Source organism: Macrosteles quadrilineatus, unplaced genomic scaffold (assembly GCF_028750875.1).
Source record: "Macrosteles quadrilineatus isolate MER2022 unplaced genomic scaffold, UCM_ALF_1.0 Scaffold_3__2_contigs__length_128488019, whole genome shotgun sequence".
NCBI classification, from domain to species: Eukaryota; Metazoa; Arthropoda; class Insecta; order Hemiptera; family Cicadellidae; genus Macrosteles; species Macrosteles quadrilineatus.
Window position 1 is genome coordinate 34,187,149 of NW_026542596.1, and position 24,608 is coordinate 34,211,756.

Consider the following 24,608-nt stretch of genomic DNA (forward strand, 5'->3'; position numbering starts at 1 on the left):
AATGGGATTGCACACGACACCTGTTTTGCTTCTTTTTACATTCGTACAGTCATAGAGGAGAAGGACATCTAGAATCTATGAAAGGCAAAATAGGCTAGCTATTGTTTTTAATTTTAAGATGAGACAGTAAAATTGTTTTATAAATAAAAACTTATTTCTTTAACTCTTCCTTCAATTTATTCAATTTTTTTTAATAGGTTTACCTTTGAATATTAAAATGGCTCCTTCTATAGAGAGCATGGCGGATGAAAAAGACATAAAAACAGATAAAGAAAATAAAACTACTGCAAGTAAGGAAGATATTTTAAGCGGATTTCAAGTTAACTGGATAATACTGCGTGATGTAGCTACCGGTGACATATTGTGGCAAGGGAATGAAGATTTTTCTTCTTCGGATCATGACTTTGAAGTCAGACTTCCAAAAAGTATTCTACAATGTAGAGGTGTGTCAAGGGAGGTACACTTTTCTTCAATCGAACGCTGGGAAATGATGAAAATAAGTCATACATGTACATACAAAGGTGTTACTATGGATGAATTACGTTTTGTTTATGGACCCGTTCATGCTAACTCAAACAACCATTGGCTATCAGATATCATGGCTACAGATGAGGCGGAGTTGATGCCGTCTGACATTTTATCTGGCAACGTTGTCATCTTAACAAAGTTTTACAACGCCGATATGTTGATAACAACATCCAGGTGTCGAATTTTTTACGATTAAAACTCAAATTTTCTCTAAGTACTAGGCCTAATATATTTTTTTTACACAGTGGCGACAATGATGTTTGTTCACAATGTTCAATGCGTGTTCACAAATAAAACGATTAAAAGTAGGCCCTAAATGTCTCCAAAGAAGACCTGTTTTGAAATTCATAGTTATGCAACAATCTACAATGTTAGATTAAGGACTTGTCATGAAAAAGTGTACACTATTATGTGGATTGGTTTTCAGTGCAAAGTGTTGCTGATAGAGATAGTATTGTAAAGAGATTATTTTCCCCAAAGTAAATTATTTATGTTGATTTTGTAATGTTGTGGTATTGATTTGTTATAACAACTTAGGTTATAGTTATGCTGTTGTAAGTACTCAGAACTATTGCCACACAAATTTTCGATTTTTATAGTAACATTACTTCAGTAAATTAACATGTTAGGTATTTTTAAGTTTACTGAAACAAAGATTAGGTATTTGTTTGATAGCTAACAATATGTAGGCCTACATAAGTCTTATATTTTGTTTTCATTTCTTCATTTTCACAAAAATTGTTCGTTAGCTAACAACATCTAGTCATCTGATATTTTGGTTTTGATTTCTTAATTTTTAACTCCAAAGATTGTAGTTGTGTGATCTAAATAAAACGTTAATTATGTAATCATGGGTTGTTTTCTTTTGGTCCTTGAATTAATGTTTTTCTATCCTATCATAGTAGGCCTACCTTCAGTTAAAGTATACTTTATATATGGATAAAAACTAGCTGGAAGGAGGGTTTGTAGTATAATTTAACCTTTGATTGGTAGGCCTAGCGTAGTCTGGGAAGCAGTGCAACTTGTATTCTTCCCAATTATTTGCACATTTAGTTTTCTCTCAGTCATGGCAGTTTAGTTGACTGTTATCTGGAGTCATGATATGTTTTTCCGCTATTTAGTTTGAGCTCAGATTGTCCTGATGAACGAGTGTCCGATTTTGTCGTTCCCTTTTCTTTTGTTAAACACTAATACCGAAACCCTACTCAGGCTGACGCTAACTGAAACCCCCGGTCTGTGAGACCCATTTGAAAATAATGAACCCTGCTTAAAAACACACAACTGAAACCCTGGGCCTGTGAGACCCCGCTTTAAAATACACTAACACTGGGCTTCTGAGACGGGCTCTGTCAAGGTCACAGCACCCACGCAAAATGAACAATCGATATATCAACAGGTAGGGGAGGAAAATATTAAGGAAGATATTTAATCCCCCAAGTAAACAGTGTTGCTGTCAAATAGTTAGTTGTTCAAGTTTAAAGTTAGTTAGTTTTATAAGATTAAAAGTTAGATAAAACTGAAATAAGTTGAGAGTTTGGTTCACAGTTTTTGTATTTTTATAGTAACAATTATAAGTTCAAAACAAAAACAAATTAATTATAACTAGCTGGCATTTAATATATTAATGCAATCCATGCCTTTGGCACAGTTGCCAACATGCGTTTGTGAAAATTCCTGTGGGCCTGTCAGACCGGGGTTTTGGTAAAAGTGTTAACATTGTTTTAACACATTTTTTAAAAAGTTTTCCTAACAAGAAATCTCACTGTTTGGGTTCCTTAATAATTTTACCAATCAAGGGTAGAATTTGGATGCAACAGTAACACATATACAGCAAGATGTTTGTTAATTTTATTTTGGGATTGTTACTACAGTCAACTATCAACTATCAGTCACCAGTCAACTATTAGTCAAATATCATTATATTTCAAAGATTAATGGTAAATTGAATTTTTACTGTACCGGTTATCTGTGAAGATAAAGTGGAAAATGTCAGTAGGCCTAGATGTTAAAATCTAAAAATCTTGTTTTGTGTCAAGGCCTTGAATTCTTATTATTCATTCATCACTTTAACTGATAGGCCTAATGCAAAACATTTCTTTACAAGGTACAATCTAAAACTAGCCTACCCTTAACAGTAGGCTACTGCACACTGTTAAATGTGATATTTGTGTAATTGGTAGGCCTACAATAACTCTCAATAAATCAACAATACATTTCCACAATATGAAATGTAATATATGTGACACCAATCTATTGTCGGGACCACGTAAGTTTGCAGTTGGTGGCAGCCAATCACAAGACAAGGCTAGTGCAACGTTGCCACATCGCCCGTTGACAACACTAATTAAAATATACTATGCAATATTTCAAATCAGCTGGTATTATTAGATTTGGCAACACCGCACGGTTCTCATTGGTTCATTCAAAATCGTATGGCAAATAGGCTCCTCCCTCAACTGCAAACTTACGTGGTCCCGACAATAGTGCTAATGTAGTAACTGTAATAACAAACATATAATCATCAAAATTGCACGCACATGAATTGGTGCTACTGCTACAGCTGATTTGGTAGGCTGGAACTGCGGTATTGCCACGTTTGTCTTGTCATGGCCTTTTCAATTCAATTCATTTATTTCCATGGTAACACCATTTTACAAAAAGGTACAGTAAGTAAGCTATCAAACTAGGGATGGCCGATTGTCGATTGTTCAATCGTCATTATCGATTGTCTTTAACAATCAATAGTTTTTTTCAACAATCGATTGTATTCCGGTGGCACGACGCCGTGGTTGGAATGGGGCACGAATACTAGAAAAGACCCAGTATGGATCCTAAACATAAACAAATTACGTTTATGGCCCGAAAGTAAACAAAACCATTGTTAATAATTAATGCTATTAGTATAGTGATTTTGTTTACTTTTGGGCCAAAAACGTCATATGTTTATGTTTATGATCCAGTACCTGGGGACCGAGCTTTGCTCGGGGAAAATCATTAGTTCACTCTGAAAGCAGTCTTAGTATTGGAGATACATAAATCCATTCCCAAACTCCACCCGGTTCGCTTTTATTACGTCCTACACCATTTCCTACGTCATGGACCTGTTTCCCTGCATTCCCATAGCACTTTAGGATTGTAGATACCTTAATCTAATCGTTGTTAACAGATCCCACACTCCGGACAGCTCACCTTGACTACTTTCTTCAACACTTCCAACGTAGTGGACCTGTTTTCCTCCCTTCCCATAGCATTTCAGAATTACAGACACCTTAATCTAATCGTCATAAACAGTTCCCACGCCCCATACTACTTGCCTTTACTACTTCCTTCACCACTTCCTACGTCGCAAACCTGTTTCCCTCCCTTCCCATTACATTTAAAGATTGGAGATACCTTAATCTAATCGTCATAAACAGTTCCCACACTCCGGACTACTCGCCTTGACTACTTCCTTCACCACTTCCTACGTCACGGACCTGTTTTCCACCCTTCCCATAGCATTTTAGGATTCCAAATACCTTAATCTAATCGTCATAAACAGTTCCCACACTCCGGACAGCTCGCCTTGACTACTTCCTTCACCACTTCCTACGTCGTGGACCTGTTTTCCTACCTTCCCATAGTATTTTAGGATTGCAAATACCTTAATCTAATAATCATAAACAGTTCCCTCGCTCCAGACAGCTCGCCTTAACTACTTCCTTCACCACTTCCTACGTCACTGACCTGTTTCCCTCCCTTCCCAAAGCATTTCAGGATTACCCATACCCTTATCTAATCGTCATAAACAGTTCCCACACTCCGGACAGCTCGCCTTTACTACTTCCTTCACCACTTCCTACGTCACGGACCTGTTTCCCTCCCTTCCCATAGCATTTTAGGATTGCCCATACCCTTATCTAATCGTCATAAACAGTTCCCACACTCCGTACAGCTCGCCTTTACTACTTCCTTCACCACTTCCTACGTCACGGACCTGTTTCCCTCCCTTCCCATAGCATTTTAGGATTGCCCATACCCTTATCTAATCGTCATAAACAGATCTCACACTCCGGACAGCTCTCTTTGACTACTTCCTTCACCACTTCCTACGTCGCGGACCTGTTTTCCTTCCTTCCCATAGCATTTTAGTATTGCAGATACCTTAATCTAATCAACATAAACAGTTCCCACACTCCGGACTACTCGCCTTGACTACTTCCTTCACCACTTCCTACGTCGCGGACCTGTTTCCCTCCCTTTCCATAGCATTTTAGGATTGCAGATACCCTAATCTTATCGTCATAAACAGTCCCCACACTCCGGACTGCTTGCCTTTACTACTTCCTTCATCACTTCCTACGTCATGGACCTGTTTCCCTCCATTCCGATATTATTTTATGATTGCCTTTACTACTTCCTTCACCACTTCCAACGACGCGGACCTGTTTCCTTCCCTTCCCATAGCATTTTAAGATTGCAGATACTTTAATCTATTCGTCATAAACAGATTCCAGACTTCGCACTGCTACCCTTGACTACAATGTATCGAGTAATCTTCAGTATAATTTTTGCTTAATATTAAAAAGTGATGTTTTTCCTTTTGTACTGTATTTGTAATTTGCTAGTATACTGTGGGTAGTTGGCTTATTATGAACACATGCTACAACTTCAAGTCTTTTGTTTACTTTTTCCTTGTTATTTAATTCAGCCAACATGGTTACCTAGCAACCCATAAGACTAATGTTAAAAAAATGTGATTTTCAGTTTCATTTTTCTACGTAATTAGATTTTTGTTGGCAGTTCTAACTGCAGTAAACTCGTTTTTAGGCCAGAAATAAACTATTTACAACATTTGAAGAAAATCGTCGGAGCCGTTTTTGAGATCTTGTTTGCAAGCAAGCAAGCAAGCAAGCAAGCATACATACATACAAGCAAACATTGCTCGTATTAGAGTATAGGATACCGGAATTTTTCTAGTATTCGTGGGTGAGGGTGTTGGTGTTCCTGTTGGGAAGGTCTCATTCTCTAACCTAACAATCTAACATAGTTGCGTTGTTCTTTATGTTGTTCTTAACTATCTACCCAGTACCCCAGTACCTAACCTACACTGTGATCTTATTTGTGCCTTAGTGCTAGATATTAATTAGTAAATATGTAAATTATTATTTTTAGGAATTGTGAGAGAATTATTAGTGTTAGCTAATTTATTAGCTAGACATAATGAGTAAGAAGACTAAAAAAGTGGTTCCGGTTCTTTTCTTACACAAAGTGACAAAGCATTTGTCATTTTTATTTCTATAATGCTGAATTTTAAAATATTAATTACCTACACAAAAAGGTTTTTACCCATTTCATATTTATAAACAACGTTATTATTAAGCATTTGTTTCATTCATTCAATTTCCTTGATTTAAGTTTGATTTTAAAGTAGTACCATTGAGTATAGACGTATACACGTGAGTATACGGGTATACTCAATGGTAGTACTTAAAGTGTCGATTGTCTATCGATACTATCGATTGTTATGCTTGATACTATCGGGACAATCGATTGTAAGGGACTATCAACAATCGGCCATCCCTATATCAAACTAAATTTATTAACAACAAGTAAAGGCTATGACTGAATAAATAACAATAACAATAACAATAACAAGAAAAACAAATCCTTGCCATAGCCTTGTACTAGAGCAGGGCTATTTTTGTATAAATAGTGATGAAAAATAAAAAAGTGAGTAGGCTTAAGAAAAAAAGGTAACAGTTGGTAATCTTACAGTTATAGTAGGCCTACAGACAATCTTTTTACTTCCTTTAATACTTTCTTATTAAATGGCGACCATACAAAGTAGGTATTTTGAGCCAATTATGAATGGAGATGAGTGTAGAAGTGGCGCTAACTTGTAGTCTTGTTAGTGATTAAGGCCGACATATTCCTTAGACACAACTGTTGTTAATTAATAGCCCATACAGCTAATGGCAACTAAGGGACCTGCAGTAGGCCGATTTATTATTTTATGTGCTAAGGTAAGATATAATTTTTAATATTGTATACACCTAATAGACTATATTATATAAATAATGTATTTAAGTTTAATAACAAATGCCAGTGTATTTTTAAATTTGTCATCGTAACAGTTGAATGATCTAACCATCTACGTAAAGCCATTTCTTTTGGTTTACAAACATTTCTCGCCCTAGCAAGCCTTTCAAACTGTTCTTTAATTCAATAACTCTATACATGACAATAAAAACACATTTAGCTTTATTGTTTTTAGAAATCAATAACGTAATTTTGTTAAAGCTTTCTATTACATAGTAGCCCAGGGGCATTAAGCTGATAAGCCTTACCCTGACAACGCTAGTTTGAGACTGCCCACATCCACTATCTATAGGGTGGCTGAAAAGTCACTACTTATTTTCAATAATTGTTATAACTTGTTATGGTACTAGAAAACAAATATGTACATTTAAACATAGATTAATACCATTTATTATGGAACATGTCAAATCTCGACATATGCACAGCTTCGTCTGACCATGAAAAGCTATTGAAAAGATTTGGGAATTTTTCTTTCCAAGCTGACATTACCTCAGAGAACTCCGTGCAGATATCCCAGTCCTTATAGCACAGTTGCACATAATTTGGTTTCCAAGGTCGAAATTAAGAATTGTTCTCAATAGTTCATTCACTGCATACCTGGTAAGTCCGCTTTCTATTGCTTCTTGTCTTGCTGATATTTCCACGCTCCATTCAAACATAGCCTGAACAATAACGTTTTCTTCTCGATTTACTGTTGATCGCCTTCCGGATCTCCTCTTGTCTTTCACACTGCCACTTTCAAACGGTTTTTATGGCTATTTTTTATTGGTCTAGAATTGAGAGAGGCATTCCTTCCATTCTGTGCTCTCCACCACCTCTGGACCTAAACAATAGACTGTCATACTTAATATCGTGAGGCAATTTTCTTCCTTTCCTCAATATTTCAAACACCAGCCATAATAGCAGACTTAAACAGCTTCAGTTAGTTTACAATAGAGTTTACAAAAGAGCCAACAATAACTTACAACTCAAATGACATTCAAAAGGAAAATCAATTTAACTATCTGGGTTTAACAATAAATGAAAATTTGAATTGGGATAAACACACACAGAAAGTTTTAATCAAAACTAACTCCGGAATCTTAGCATTGTCAAAAATGTCCTTTTATTGTAATTTGAAAACCCTAAAAAGTATATATTTTGCTCACATTCACTCTCATCTTTCATTCGGTTTAGCATTATATGGGTCAACAAAAAAATTAAATGTGGATAGCATTCTGAAGCGGCAAAAAGAGGCTATCACAATTATGATTAAGCTTAAACGAGATGATTCGGCAAAAGAACATTTAAGAAATTACAAATTTTTATAGTTTATGGGCAATATATTTATGAAACAATTCATATCGCAAAAAAATAAATCTGAGCAAGTAATAAATTTATTGCATTCTTATAATTTCAGGAGAAAAAGGGAGTTTGTCCAGCCTCACAAATTAAATTTTTTTGAAAAAAAAAACCCTCATACGCTGGTAAAGATTTTCTAAAATTTGTCCCTGAATTAATAAAAAAATAAACAAACCCATCTAAATTCAAGAAAATTCTAAAAGAGCATATAATAAATCCGGCATTATATTCTTCTGATGAGTTTTCCACCTCCCATAAATAGAAATAGTATTTTTATTGTATTCTGACACTACTATTCACTGTACCACAAATCTAAATGATTTATAACGAATAAAGATGTTTGAATATGATATGAACTGCCAACAATGTTTTTAAATTAACTTCAATCAGCTGCCAATATGAGATAAGAAAACCATAGGCCTAAGCCGTTTTGGTGATGAAAATTTAAAATTATGTATGGAATTTTCAGCCACCCTGTAGGAACGTGGTTATAGTGCTCGCCTAGTAATCAAAAGGTTGTCGGTCCAATCCTGAGACAACACGTGGACTTTTTATTGGTTCAAAACACCAGCAGCTGTCCTTGATCATTGGGCTTTTAATAAATGGCCCTGGCTAATGAAACAGCTGATCTTAAAATCTGTGTACACGAGGCTAGTATTAGCAGAGCTGCTAATTGATTAGCACTCATAAATTAGCCCCATATAAATGCTCCATTAGCTAAAATAATAACTAGCACGCTATTATTTTTTTGCTGTTAGTCGCTTTTAACTTGTCTGATAATACAAGCACTAGCAAGTGGGGAGGGTAGTCACGTGACCACTAGTGCTACAGTAGCAAATTAGCGCACCACTAGCGTGTTGTGTGCACTTGTAGGAGAGCGCTAGTGCTGATCGCCACTCGCCAGGACAGGATACGAGTTTTCCCTAACCAACCCTGTTTTTCTCTGTAGCATCCCTTTTTCATCTATTCTGCTCAATCGAATTTAACAATCAAGACGTCATTCAATAGCATATGATCTAATGCAGGGACAAATGGTAAGTATAAAGGTAGTTTTCTTTAGGGTTTTGCCCCCCCCCCCCCTTGGGCTTTTGATTTGTTGAGCGAAGCTCTTATACGTCGACTTTTATGCATTTCGTAATACGCAAACTCCTCCTAGACGGATGAATCAATCGTTTTCAAATTTTGGATGGTGATAAAGTCCATATCGGTGAGTGCCAACATCTATATGGCGTTAACAATAACTCTCAGGAATCCGCCCCACTGGGTCTCAAAGTTTCAATGTAATCCTTATGGAAGCATAATTATTATGTGTATTTGACACATAAACAAAGACATATGATCAGCTGTTGACTATTGAATCCAGTAGATAAAGAAATAGCTGATAGCATGATTCCACAGATATTAGAACATAAATGGTGGTATGGATCATAAAATAATCACATGACGACATTAGCTTGAGGTCCGTGACGTAGGAAGTGTTAAAGGAAGTACTAAAGGTGAACAGTCTGGAGTGTGGAAACTGTTTATGACGATAAGATTTAGGTATCTGCATTCCAAAAATTATAAGGGAAGGGAGGAAAACGGGTTCGTGACGTAGGAAGTGATGAAGGAAGTAGTCAAGGCAAGCTGTCCAGAGTGTGGGAACTGCTTATGACCATTATATTAAGGTATCTGCTATCATAAAATGCGATGGAAGGGAGAGAAGGGTCCGTGGCGTAGGAAGTGGCGAAGGAAGTAGTAAGACGAGCAGTCCGGAGTGTTAGAACTGTTTATGACGATTAGATTAAGGTATCTGCAATCATAAATTGCTATGGGAAGGGAGCAAAACGGGTCCGCGACGTAGGAAGTGATGAAGGAAGTAGTCAAGGCAAGCTGTCCGGAGTGTGGGAACTGCTTATGACCATTATTAAGGTATTTGCAATCCTATGATGCTATGGGAAGAGAGGGAAACATGTCCACGATGTATGGAGGAAAACGGTAAAGTCCATATCGGTGAGTGCCAACATCTATATGGCGTTAACAATAACTCTCAGGAATCCGCCCCACTGGGTCTCAAAGTTTCAATGTAATCCTTATGGAAGCAGTATTTGACACATAAACAAAGACATATGATCAGCTGTTGACTTTTGAATCCAGTAGATAAAGAAATAGCTGATAGCATGATTCCACAGATATTAGAACATAAATGGTGGTATGGATCATAAAATAATCACATGACGACATTAGCTTGAGGTCCGTGACGTAGGAAGTGTTAAAGGAGGTACTAAAGGTGAACAGTCTGGAGTGTGGAAACTGTTTATGACGATAAGATTTAGGTATCTGCATTCCAAAAATTATAAGGGAAGGGAGGAAAACGGGTTCGTGACGTAGGAGGTGATGAAGGAAGTAGTCAAGGCAAGCTGTCCAGAGTGTGGGAACTGCTTATGACCATTATGTTAAGGTATCTGCTATCATAAAATGCGATGGAAGGGAGAGAAACAGGTCCGTGGCGTAGGAAGTGGCGAAGGAAGTAGTAAGGCGAGCAGTCCGGAGTGTTAGAACTGTTTATGACGATTAGATTAAGGTATCTGCAATCATAAAATGCTATGGGAAGGGAGCAAAACGGGTCCGCGACGTAGGAAGTGATGAAGGAAGTACTCAAGGCAAGCTGTCCGGAGTGTGGGAACTGCTTATGACCATTATTAAGGTATTTGCAATCCTATGATGCTATGGGAAGAGAGGGAAACATGTCCACGATGTATGGAGGAAAACGGTAAAGTCCATATCGGTGAGTGCCAACATCTATATGGCGTTAACAATAACTCTCAGGAATCCGCCCCACTGGGTCTCAAAATTTCAATGTAATCCTTATGGAAGCAGTATTTGACACATAAACAAAGACATATGATCAGCTGTTGACTTTTGAATCCAGTAGATAAAGAAATAGCTGATAGCATGATTCCACAGATATTAGAACATAAATGGTGGTATGGATCATAAAATAATCACATGACGACATTAGCTTGAGGTCCGTGACGTAGGAAGTGTTAAAGGAGGTACTAAAGGTGAACAGTCTGGAGTGTGGAAACTGTTTATGACGATAAGATTTAGGTATCTGCATTCCAAAAATTATAAGGGAAGGGAGGAAAACGGGTTCGTGACGTAGGAGGTGATGAAGGAAGTAGTCAAGGCAAGCTGTCCAGAGTGTGGGAACTGCTTATGACCATTTTAAGGTATCTGCTATCATAAAATGCGATGGAAGGGAGAGAAACAGGTTCGTGGCGAAGGAAGTAGTAAGGCGAGCAGTCCGGAGTGTTAGAACTGTTTATGACGATTAGATTAAGGTATCTGCAATCATAAAATGCTATGGGAAGGGAGCAAAACGGGTCCGCGACGTAGGAAGTGATGAAGGAAGTACTCAAGGCAAGCTGTCCGGAGTGTGGGAACTGCTTATGACCATTATTAAGGTATTTGCAATCCTATGATGCTATGGGAAGAGAGGGAAACATGTCCACGATGAATGGAGGAAAACGGGTCCGCGACGTAGGAAGTGATGAAGGAAGTAGTCAAGGCAAGCTGTCCGGAGTGTGGGAACTGCTTATGACCATTATATTAAGGTATTTGCAATCCTATGATACTATGGGAAGGGAGGGAAACATGTCCGTCACGTAGGAAGCGGTGAAGGAAGTAGTAAAGGCGAGCAGTCCGGAGTGTGGGAACTGTTTATGACGATTAGATGAAGATATCTGCAATCATAAAATGCTATGGGAAGGAAGGATAACGGGTCCGCGACGTAGGAAGTGATGAAGGAAGTAGGTAAGGCAAGCTGTCCGGAGTGTGGGAACTGTTTATGACGATTAGATTAAGGTATCTGCAATCATAAAATGCTGTGGGAAGAGAGGAAAACATGTCCACGATGAATGGAGGAAAACGGGTCCGCGACGTAGGAAGTGATGAAGGAAGTAGTCAAGGCAAGCTGTCCGGAGTGTGGGAACTGCTTATGACCATTATATTAAGGTATTTGCAATCCTATGATACTATGGGAAGGGAGGGAAACATGTCCGTCACGTAGGAAGCGGTGAAGGAAGTAGTAAAGGCGAGCAGTCCGGAGTGTGGGAACTGTTTATGACGATTAGATGAAGATATCTGCAATCATAAAATGCTATGGGAAGGAAGGATAACGGGTCCGCGACGTAGGAAGTGATGAAGGAAGTAGGTAAGGCAAGCTGTCCGGAGTGTGGGAACTGTTTATGACGATTAGATTAAGGTATCTGCAATCATAAAATGCTGTGGGAAGAGAGGAAAACAGGTCCACGATGTAGGAAGTGGTGAAGGAGGTAGTCAAGGCAAGCTGTCCGGAGTGTGGGAACTTTTTATGACGATTAAATTAAGGTATCCGCAATGCTATGATGCTATGAGAAGGGAGGGAAACAGGTTTGTCACGTAGGAAGAGGTGAAGGAAGTAGTAAAGGCGAGCAGTCCGGAGTGTGGGGACTGTTTATGACGATTAGATAAAGATATCTGCAATCATAAAATGCTATGGGAAGGGAGGATTACGGGTCCGCGACGTAGGAAGTGATGAAGGAAGTAGTCAAGGCAAGCTGTCCGGAGTATAGGAACTGTTTATAACAATTAGATTAAGGTATCTGCTATCATAAAATGCTATGGGAAGGGAGAGAAAAGGTCCGAGACGTATGAGGTGGTGAAGGAATTAGTAAGTTGAGCAGTGTGGATTGTTGGAACTGGAAACCGTTTGTAGCAGTTAAATTAATGTATCTGCAATGTTGAAATGCTATGAGAAGGGATGGAAGCATCCCCACGACATAGAAAATTGTGGAAGAAGTGGTAAAAGCTAGCAGTGCGGAATGTGGGGAATGTTTGTGGCAATTAGATTAACGTATCTAAAATACTAAATTGCTATCGAAAGTGATGAAAACCGGTCCACGATGTAGAAAAAGGCTTAGAAAGTAGTAAAGTATGAGCATAGTGTTAAAACCGTCTGTGGCAGTTAGATTGGTGTATCTTTCATCCAAAAATGCTATGAGAAGGGAAGGAAACAAGTCTATGACGTAGGAAATGGTGAAAGAAGTGGTAAGGCTTGCAGGGCAGAGTGTGGGAACTGTCTTTGGCAATTACATTAAAATATCTGCAATCCTAAAATGTTATCGGAAGAGAGGGAAATAGGTTTACGACGTAGGGGATGGTGAAGGAAGTAGTAAAGGTGAGCGTGTTGAGTGTGGGAATGGATTAATGTATCTGCAAAGCTAAAACGCTTTGGGAAGAGACTGTAGACTGTAGGTTTAGATAATTTCGAAGCACGAATCGATACATATTTCGATACATGCAATCGTTTATAATAGAAATGTACAACTGAGTTGACAACAGCTGACTCCATAAAGAATAAAAACTTTTTTTACTTCCTAAAGAGTAAAATTGCTACTTTAGACCCGCAACGCATGCATTAAAAACGACTGGTATTACTGCAGTATGACCAAAACAATATAATATAAACCCTTGATGACTCCGCTCAATTTTGTGGATGCCTCTGCGAACGCCACCTAGTTTTATTGATCATTGTTGATCAACTTTCTTCATAACTGGTTTAAAATTGTAATTTAACAGTTTAACTTGATTTAACAAGAGATGTAATAGTTACTGAAAATGGATTTTAAATATGATAAGTGATAATTGTAAACTGTATGAGGTAGGTAAACCACTCATTATAGTATAGAACTAAAATCAAACATTTTAAATATTCTAAATCAGTAGTTTTATTCTTCTAATATCACTGTCTCCAACAAACATAGGCTACCACTTTTCAATGATGTTTTTCTTAAATATTTGATTTTTCTACAGTTACAGAGTAACTTTTGAAAAAGGGTGTTGCATTTTTTGTTATACCTCAGAAAATATAGTTTTGAACCTTTATTAATATGTGGAAATTGGACATAAGGTATAACTCTACACCCTAGGGAGAATAATAATACAACGCAAGCATGCGTAGGTACATCTTTGTATTGTTTCATTAGTTGTGTCCACACATTACTTTTTTGTATTGCACATTTATTCCTCTCCCATCTTAGTTAAATGAACTTTGTGTTTTAATTGTGACATTTTTGTGGATATAATTGATGGTGCATCACAAAATTCTGCTTTGATTTTACAGTTAATACTAGTAGAGCTTGATAATTACAATTACACACCCGTTTACTCATCTATGAAAATAAAAATTGACTATCTTAAGTGTCTAGATAAGGAGTTCATGTTTTCGCTGGGTTTTGAATTATCACATAGTCTAGGTACCTAAGTGGTTTATATCTATATTTACTGATTTCACACTATTGATAATTACAACCCTTGAGGTTTGTCATGGAATTGACATAGATTATTTTCCAAAATGATGGTTTTTAGGTTTCATGGATCAGTGTGCCTCAAACGATCACAAGCTATGTATGAGAATACACCTGTAGAGCTTCAAGAGCGTTTGTTGCATTTTTCCCGGAATGGGGACGTACAAGAACTCCAGAGTTTGCTGCAGGCTCGAGCGGAAGGGGAAGTGGAACTCGACGTTAGCTGTAAAGGTTAGCACAGTGTTATTTTGCAGTTTTGGATTTTGTTTAAAAATACTTGTACTTTCATGGCCTGTGACCATGTAACACAGGTCACATGTGGTCACATGTGACCTGTGTGTGATTGAGGAAAACAAAGCATAGGGAACAAATAAAGCTATGAATGACAAAGTTAATTATAATAAACAATATTAATCACGTTTTAAATTTGCTATTGCATATTTGTGTGTGTATTTACCAGGGCCGTTGAATGGTGTATTGGCGCCCGGGGTGGGATGTTGTCAGCTTCCCCCCCCCCCCCTCAAACACACAATGAGTGATTCTCGTTATACAAAGTTGCGTGGCGGGTTGCGTCTGCGTTGTAACAACGCATGCCCAACAACAGACACCCAAACAGATTGAATTACCTTACAAAAATACTAGAGTCAGGAATCAGGGATTAAATTACTTACATTTTTTATGAAAATCTTTTTAATTGATGATAATCAAATCCATACAATTAATGTAAGAAAATATTTAAAAAAAGTACTATATATGATACTAATTAATATAGTGAAAATTGAAATAAATGCAATGGTATGCAAAACCTCAAACCAAACCTACTCTGAATAGAATATACAGAATAAAAGAAAACCACATTATTTAGATATAAGATCCTAAACATTAAATGGCTTTCACCTGGATTTTGCACGAACAAATCAAATGTCTTGAGAATGTCTTTAAAGTCTATCGTTTTCAATCGACATGTTTAGAGTGTTTGGGCGAGGGGTGACACGTCAACACGTGCATATTTGAGGTCATTGTCTCTACTGGGAGTCCTCGTCAGAGTCCCTAGGTTGGCCGTCGGCTGGTCTGGCGAAATAAAAATAGAACACGGCAGCTACACAAGTGTACAGAGTGACACTGCCACATTGCAAATGATTTATATTAAGATGATTAAGTTGGGACAGGGCCTTCAACTCCACAGTGGTGTTCATTATTTGGCTATTATTACTAAACTAAAAGTAGTATACTGGTATGTCCAACTACTCCATTTTTATAAAATATTTAATTTGGAAAAACGTTGCAAATATATAAAGTGATTGGTGTCAAATAATATGTATTTGTTCAATAAATGCATACAACGTAATATTCAAAATTCAGTTATACATAACTTTCCAAAATACTTTATGTACATCTACATTATTTTTTTTCAATTTTGTTGTATTACTTTTGCCGTGGCACCCGTGGCCACCCACAAGCCGCCACATCCGTAGCGCCCCCCTGACTGCGGCGCCCGGGGCGGTCACCGACCCACCTACTCCTTTGTTTACTCTAAACGAAGCTTATATCTAAAAGAGGCTTATAAGTAGCCTTGGTGTTTACTCTAAAGAAGTTTTTAGGCTACAACTTTAATCATTTAGTTCATGATGACATTTTATGAACTTAGTGTTTTGATCAACATTCTATAAAAATATCATAGTTGAATGAATCACTCACAAAATGTGCTGCGGTCTTAAGTTCTATTTCCTACCTTTGCTTTTGTTACTGAGATAATATTGATGTTACATAAAAGATACTGGTTGCCCTTTCAGATTTGGCTTGTTTAAAAAGCAGGTGTATTTGACATAAATCAATGTTTTAAATCAGCACACTAATTTAACTAAGTTCATTTTCAACTTTTTTAGATTCAACTATAATTGCGGGAATAAATTAATAAAAAGTGTACGACTCAATTTACAGCACACTGTCGGTGACTGCGTTAATTTGCATTCTAAAACTGGTTACGAACTTAACATGGGAATGGAATGTTTGATAGTTGTGGATGTTGAAGGTAAGACCAAGAGCAATCTGGGATGGACGCCGCTACATCTGGCCGCTTACTTTGGACACAAGGAGGCCGTGGAGTTGCTGCTGGACCACGGAGCAGACATCAACGCAGTCAATGACACGGGCGACACACCACTGCACAAGGCGGCCTTCATTGGACGAGAGGTACGACCTTGAGCTATCATGATAGGTATATTGTGGTCAATGGCAGAGAGTAAAAGTGTTGTTGGGAGAGGTCTAGGTCTGACCACTGTTGTGAGAAGACAGCAGCGTAGATAAGTTTTCTCACTCTGATTGCAGCTCATGACCCCAACATAATATTGTTCCTTGGAAAATAAGTAAAAGTGCCTGCAAGGGTCTGGTCCCAAATAGACCGCATTGACGGGATTATGGTGTACTTATTTTCGTCTTCTTTCAAGATTTTTTTTGTTTTACGTAATATATTAGTCTTTTTGTGGTTTTCCTCTTTGATTTTCCCACTTTGGCTAGGTTCATGTATTAATCATATCACACTAATAATATAAATGTTTATCAGCCAGTTGTTTCAACTACCCAAATTGGCTCTATGATATTCAAGAGCATTAAAAAATATAGGGTTTACCAACAGGGTGCAGCACTATTTTTTTTGTTTTGGATTTATAACAATAGCTAATTTGAACCAAGCAGAAAAAAAAAAAAGCTGCGATACACAATGGGAATTTTCAAAGTTGGATTGTTTACAGTTGTGCTTATGTTTTTGATTTATAAATAATTTACTTTTTTCTATTGCTTAGGTGCAGTGGTAGAACATTATTATGGCTATGGTAGATGTGTTATACTATAGCATTAAAATAGCATAGCATTAAATAAAAAAAAAATTTTTCTCAAACCGAGTCCTCTCCCATTGCAAACGCAAAGCATGAGTATAACTGCAATAAGCATCTTATACTTATACGCCAACCCCATAGGAAGGACGGGTACTCTGCTAGTTCTTATCACATTTGAGATAATTTCTCACCTGATGCTAGAACAGATTTGAGATTTCAAAATGTCAACAAAACCTTATTTTTCTAATCTAATACTGGACGGGACTTAAATAATATAAGCCCTAAGTTTACCATCCCCAATAATAAACTTCAAACCAAGGAAATATTATGTTTTGGAATTGGAGTAAATCTAATCCAATAAGCCTACATTCTAGGACCTAGTGTTGGTGTTTTTGGAACGCAACGCAGACATCAACATACACAATGGAGAGGGGCTTACCGCTCGAGACGTGTGTAAGAACGAGGAGGCTTCAAAGTTGCTGTGGGCAGCCGAGCGGACGGAGACCAAGCGACGAGAGGAAGCTCTACTAGCAGCGGCAAGGGACGGACGAATAGAGATACTAAGTCAGATGGTAGGCTGATATGGTTGATCTCATTGACTTGGTTTGCAGTTGTAACTTTTAGCAAATTTCCCTAGGTTTTGGCTTGTTTTAACAAATTAACAAATTTTCCTATAGGGAATTAGCTATAACCGTAGGTGGCACGGTATGACCTAGAGCCGGGACCGATATACTTTTTCATGTTGAAGTCACTAGAGGCAATTTTTTAAAGTAAATATAGTTCCTTATTTATTTATTTCATTCTATTTTTAGAATATGTTCAATTTTACTGCATAAACGTTTACTATACAATTATTCAATATTTATGTTTATTATCATAACCAAATTTGACGAATTATCACTGAACAATTTATTATTTTTTGTTAAAATAAAACATACAAATTATCATAGTTTAATTATTTATTTTGTATATATTTCTGTTTTGTTTTGGATAGTTATGAATATGTTGGCCTTGGTCACTACACTATGAAGACTACAAGATCGCGCTACTCATCTATATATTAATTACGTAAGGCGATTCTTTGCGTCAAAATTGTGGGCAACTGGGATGTTGTAGAACGACGGGAGAGGGCTCAAATCAAAGTTCCCGTGACGGCGGGAAAATAGTGGAATTCCCAAAAATAAGTTGTTTTGTTTTACATTTCAAGATTTTAAGGACTTATGTCCCTACATGCCCCTAGTCCTACACTCATCTCCATTCATAGGCCTACTTGGCTTAATACCTACTTTGTATGGTCGCCATTTTAATGAAAAGTATTAAAAAGTATATATAATTGTAGTGTTAAAAATGTTTTATTTTACGGAATACTGTTTTCACTTCAATTATTCAATAATTATGTTAATTGTCATGACCAATCCTGACGATTTATGACTGAAGTATAATTTTTTTTTTAATTGAAATAAAAAAGTATTTTTGTTTAATTATTTATCTGTACATACTGTACATTTATTGTACTGTATATATTGATGTTTGGTCTTGTATAGATTAGGTTATTAATTTTATTATTTGTATATAAGTAACTAGCTGTGTGCCCGTTCTACGCACGTGGATCTTATCATAGTCAGTTGAAACCTTCTTATATTAAGAACAGCATTTGGTTTGCATATTTTCAGATATGCTGGCAAAACTATTATATAAACCTTCGCAAATACAGTATCTGATAGTTTCAAGCCAAAACAAATGCTTAAGCCGGGTTTTCCTAGGCGCGGAAGTGGAGAGCGGAGTGAGGAACGCGGAGAGCGGACTCCACTTGTCTTAGGTAACTTAATGTTACTGTTTTCCTAGAAGCCGAGCGGAACACCATGTTAATTTCTTTTCCGCTCTCCGCGTTCCTCTCTCCGCTCTCCGCTTCAGCGCCTAGAGGAAAACCTAGCTTTAGCAATTGAATGTCACCCGTATCGTGTTGGTCCATATGTTAAATCCAATGATTAAACTAAAAAAAAGCTTTATAGGCCTAGATCTATGAGGCATATCCCTAAGGTAGGACTATAGTTGAAAGTTACGTTCCACAATGGTTTGCTACGCTTTAAGCATAACAAAGTACATATAAAATTAGTATTTGAAATCATTGTCATAGTTATAAAATTTTATCATAACAATTTATATTTACTTGGACCGAAGATGACCCGAAATATTCATGATGGTTTGCTGAACAAATGTTTTAGGCTACTAAAATGAGTTATCATCGTCTTAGCATATGTAGTAGCAAAACTTATTAGCTTAGTAGCTTACATAAAGGATTTAATTAATCGCAAGTGAAATAATATAGTGTAACCGTAAATGAAATAAAATAACTAGGCATCATCCAGGTCAGGAACCAGAGATTTTTTGCGTATAAAATTGTTCTTGAGTTTGATAACCAGAAAGAAGACCTTGAATCAGTGTTGTGTAGGGCTGGGAAACTTACATTTATTAATGATCGTCGCCAATAGCTTACAAACAAGGTTTCCACTCATTGACGGCGCTTCAATGGCGGTTGTGTAAAGTGTAAAGTAAAAAATCACAACTGCAGTGGGTGATTGTAACAGAGGTTTACGGTTAACGGATGATGCTGAACTCGCTTTTCCAATGTGTCACTTTCTGTTCCTACTCACTGTGTAATGCAATCGCTGGACCATACAGCCAATGGGCCCACAGCCCATCTCTTGGGTACTTACGCCTACCCAATTATTCATAACAACCTTTTCGACGACGAACCTTGATACCGGTACTTTTCCCTAGAATACACGGGGCCTCCCTACTTAAGAAATAAAATTACAAACGTCCAAAAACCCAGCATTGTGTGATTTTTGTCACATTTCCTTCTAATGTTAATAGATATACCAATAATTATTGTTTAGAGAATACTTAATCTATTTAATAACATAAAAGTTGTTGGTATAAGGTTGTTTTTTTCTCTAACTGACACCAATAAGTTTACATTCAAAGTTGTTTACAAATAAAGCAATTAATAGGAATAAACTTTGTTTGCTGATAACGTTTTACGAGAAAATCCAAAACCAAGAGATCAATAACCTTGGGACTTGATTAACGCATTTAATTGGTCGGGTGTACTTGTTAACTGTAAACGTTGGTTTTTGGTACTGGTTCTTTTCCTTAGAACTGTTGGTAGCAGCAAGAATCATTTTTACGTACCAATACATCACTGTAATTTCCAAATTAGTTATCGTTGGTGTTGCACCTTATTTAAACAGTCGTATTACAGCCGTACAGAATTCAATTTAATTTATGTCTTAACTGTATTTTTTTGCTACTACATATGCTAAGACAATGATAACTCATTTTAGTAGCCTAAAACATTTGTTCAGCAAACCATCATGAATCGTTACGATTTACGTTGTTTATGTATCAATAGTCCGTGGCCTATTTTGGTAACTTTTGTTGTTAATTACCAATCTAAATCGTCTATAGTAGCCTACTTCATTTCATATAGTAAGCTGTTAATATTTCGGGTCATCTTCGGTCCAAGCAAATATAAATTGTTATGATAAAATTTTATAACTTTGACAAAGATATTTAACACTTTCATACTTTCATAACGTGATCGGAAATGTTTGCGGTATTTGTAAACAACATTTGTAAACATATCAGTGACAGCTAGAAAAAATAATCTTGATCCTAACAGCTGTTCATTATTTCATAGATGATCATGTGATAAAAATTGGACAAAATTTGGCAAAAATCGCACAAAACTGCATTTTTGAACGTCCTTAATTTTATTTACAAAGTAGTGAGGCCATATTTTAAAGGCTAAAGACACTCTCACCAATCCAGTGAATACATTAAAATGACTTGGATCTTAATAGGTACTCTCGTTTTGTTGGAGAAGATTGCGTAAAATGCCATCTTCAGTGTTACAGACAGACAGATAGACAGACAGACAGATAGACAGACAGACAGATAGACAGACAGACAGAAATTTAGATGAGACTTGTTTCAGCTTCTTTAATGTATAAAACGTAAAAATAACCCAACAATTTATGATTCTGAGGAATGTACAGACAAAACTTAATTTTATTTATATAGATAATTTAGTAATATTCTTTTTAATGTATCCTTTTAATTTGCTTATAATAGAACAGAGTGTCAGCACTTATCTACCATACAAAATGTACATCTTTGCTGAATATATTGTACTCAACTGCAAGATAGTTTTAAGTTTTTTCCTCCTAAATTCTTTGTAATTATATCAAATTTGGACACTATTTCCTGCAAATTTTAATTTACATCCATATTAATACATGACACACTTCATTAACAATAAATATTAAAATTTACAATATAGGGCAGGTCCCAATGTACCCGTGCTGGTGAGTGCGAGTGCGTTGGCGAAGGGTCGCTTAATCCTTCAGCGTCCACGAAGCCCCTGCCAAACTATAGGACATAATATCAGTGCTATTTTTTGTTACATTTCATTCTCTAATTCCTCGACTCTTTATTTTCTCAGCTAAACTAAATTAAATTTCTTAAAAGAAATTGCTATGCCATGAAAATATTATTTATTTTAAATGTGCTCAATCGCTAACTGCCATGTAGAGTGTGCAATCAACAGTTTAAGCAGGATTTTGTTTGTCAGTTGAAGGACGAGAGGCCTCCCAACATCAACTGTGTAGACACTCAGGGCAACTCTTGTCTTCATTGTGCGGCCTACAGGGGACACAAGGAAGCTGCTGTGTTACTGCTGCAGAACGGAATAGACACTGCCATCAAGAACATCAGAGGTTAGTGTGTCAATCTCTTTTATTATGAAAGAATCCTAACCTAACCCAACCTAACCTAGCCTAACCAACCTAACTTAACCCTACCTAACCTAACCCCATCCTAACCTAACCCAACCCAACTTCAACTGTGTAGCCACTCGGGAACTACTGTACTTTGCCATGATGACTGCAGTATACGTCCATGACTTCGCTGTTCATTAGATGTCTATATATCTATATAGATGTCTATATATCTATATAGATGTCTAACTAGACACATCAGTGTCTATGAAACCTAATGCATGGGCTTGTAAGAATGGGTAAATACCCCCGCCACAGCAAACCTGTAGACTAAGCAAATTTCCATTTGCTTAATTGGATTTACACTAAAATATCTCTTTAAAAATATCACAAAATTATTCCCTATTTAAATAGCATTAGTTTAACAATTACTTAGGTTTGATGCAACAGGGAGGGTTTAACCCTCCGAGCGTCACTCGTCGAAAAATCAACGCACGACACACTTTGTGTAGCGTCACGCGTCGATTTTTCGACGCACGAACATCGTTTACGGCAAAGGCTCTATGACTGACTGAATCGGATTGAACTGGATCGAGTTAGGTATCGTTCTTTTCGTTAGATTCTAAGCTTTCTCCAGAGGTCCTTCTCTAAGCGCTTTATGTTCTCCGAGCCGATTGTAATTGTAGCAGACAGCTGACGTGCGTATTTGTAAACAGCTAGGTTACCTCGGACCGACGACTGATGTGTTTTATTACGTTTTTCATTGTTTTAGTGTTAAAAATCAATATCTTGATGTAAATTATCAGCCAGATTCCTAGCAATGGTTAGGCTATGCATTCTTAGCTAAACGCTATGTACTGAAATCTGTTTTTTGCCCATAACTTATTTATTTGCAAATCTACTGCCTTATATTATTATATATTTGTAATCCTCATAAAATTTAGAACAAAGTGGCTATTTTCAAATATTTATAGGCCTATAATTTATACAATTTCATTGAGCGCAAACTTATTTTTTTTTTCAATTTTTCCAAAATAATTTTTATTTTTACCTAAAAATTTTTTTTTGAAACAAATATTCCTTAGGTTTTATGTATGATATTGAAGCCCATGATTTTCCAAACAAAATGGTATATAGAACAGTAGAATTAACATTGATTTAAGCTTTTCAGATCCGTTTTAATAAAACCTTGCAAATGCGCCAAAAATAGGCGGACATTAAGGCCTAAACTATGGACACTCGGAGGGTTAAAAGTATGTTATTGTGAAATTTTAATACAGTATGTAGTTTATCTCAAAAATCTTTTTGGGCTCCACCCCATTGGCTCTGGAGTTTCCCATGTTAACCTTATGAGTATTCATATTTAAAAGGAAAAAAGGATTTCTGAGGTGTTGCCTTCCGGATTACTTAACAAATACTAATCTAGAGGTTAAATACCTTTTTGCCAACGTAATCATTGGTAGACTTAATGGCCGGTTTTTCGCTCCTAGGAGGTTGTCATAAAGTCTTCAAAAACACATAACGAGACGAACAAATAACAAAAACGAACACAAACACACATTTTAACGAATAATACTGTATGGCCATACAACTCAATCAGCTGCGGGTTCAGGGTACCTATAGTTTTTATATTGGACAAACCGCCCGCTCATTCAAAACTAGATATAAGGAACACCTACCAAAACCATCCATCCATAAACCCAATTCTGCATTTGCTGATCATCTGTAGTAACCACGATGTCTCATCTATTGACAAATCCATCAATGTATTACATTTTTATAGAAAAAGAGGTAGTTTCCTGGATACAATCATCGAAGTATATGAGATATTCAAGGCCGGCAAGAAACATCCCCAGCCCATCCTCATTGAAAAAACATCGTTTGAGTCGAACATTATTTACGAAGCAGCCTCATTCATACAAAACTTATCAGAAGACAATGGCACTCATAACAACAAAGGATAGGAGGGGAGGGGAAGGACATGGCGACGGTCAGTCTAGACCTACACCCTGAACCCGCAGCTGCGCCGTGAGTTGTACGGCCATACAGTATTATTCGTTAAAATGTGTGTTTGTGTTCATTTTTGTTATTTGTTCGTCTCGTTATGTGTTTTTGAAGACTTTGTGACGACCTCCTAGGAGCGAAAAACCACGTCGAGGCTTGACAATGACACCATAAGTGTGTCGAAACCGGTAGCCAATAAGTCTACCAAGGATTACGTTGACAAAAAGGTATTTAACCTCTAGATTAGGAAAAAAAGAATTTTTTCAGCTGTTTCAACTGCATAATTTAGTTCAATGATATTGAATAGCATTAAACAGATATAAGGTTTTTTACCAACAGGGTGCAGCACTACTACACAATCAGAACTACTTTTTTCTATGGTTTAGGAACAGTGGTAGAACATTATGGGTATGGTAGATGTGCTATACTATAGCATACTGTGTAAATTAAAAGAACCAAATTTTCCTAAACCATGCCCTCTGCAATAACTGCAATAAGCATTTTATACTTATATGCCAACCCCATATGAAGGGTACTATGCTAGTATGTTTATAAGCAAACTACAACAGTTATTTCAGTTAAAAATATTAGAGGACTCAACAAGGGGACTTCACGCTAATTTAAAATGGTTAAAAAGTTAAAATCGCAAAGTTGTATTGCAGCCTCACAAACTGCTGTGCCGGGCTTTGCTCAGGGAGATGGGTCGGGTT

At 36.9% G+C, this 24,608-nt stretch overlaps 1 protein-coding gene across 2 annotated transcripts in view; it reads left to right on the forward strand.

Annotated features, from left to right (window-relative positions):
• The window catches only part of LOC128990635 (oxysterol-binding protein-related protein 1-like), a 102,469-nt gene that overhangs the window by 3,601 nt on the left and 74,260 nt on the right, over positions 1-24,608 (forward strand). For both annotated transcript variants that reach the window (XM_054413112.1, XM_054413114.1), the window contains exons 2-5: positions 14,341-14,510; positions 16,312-16,472; positions 17,488-17,685; positions 21,750-21,894. In XM_054413112.1, coding sequence (XP_054269087.1) covers positions 14,378-14,510; positions 16,312-16,472; positions 17,488-17,685; positions 21,750-21,894 — 637 coding nt within the window. In that variant the 5' untranslated portion in view covers positions 14,341-14,377. The remainder of the gene's footprint in view (positions 1-14,340; positions 14,511-16,311; positions 16,473-17,487; positions 17,686-21,749; positions 21,895-24,608) is intronic.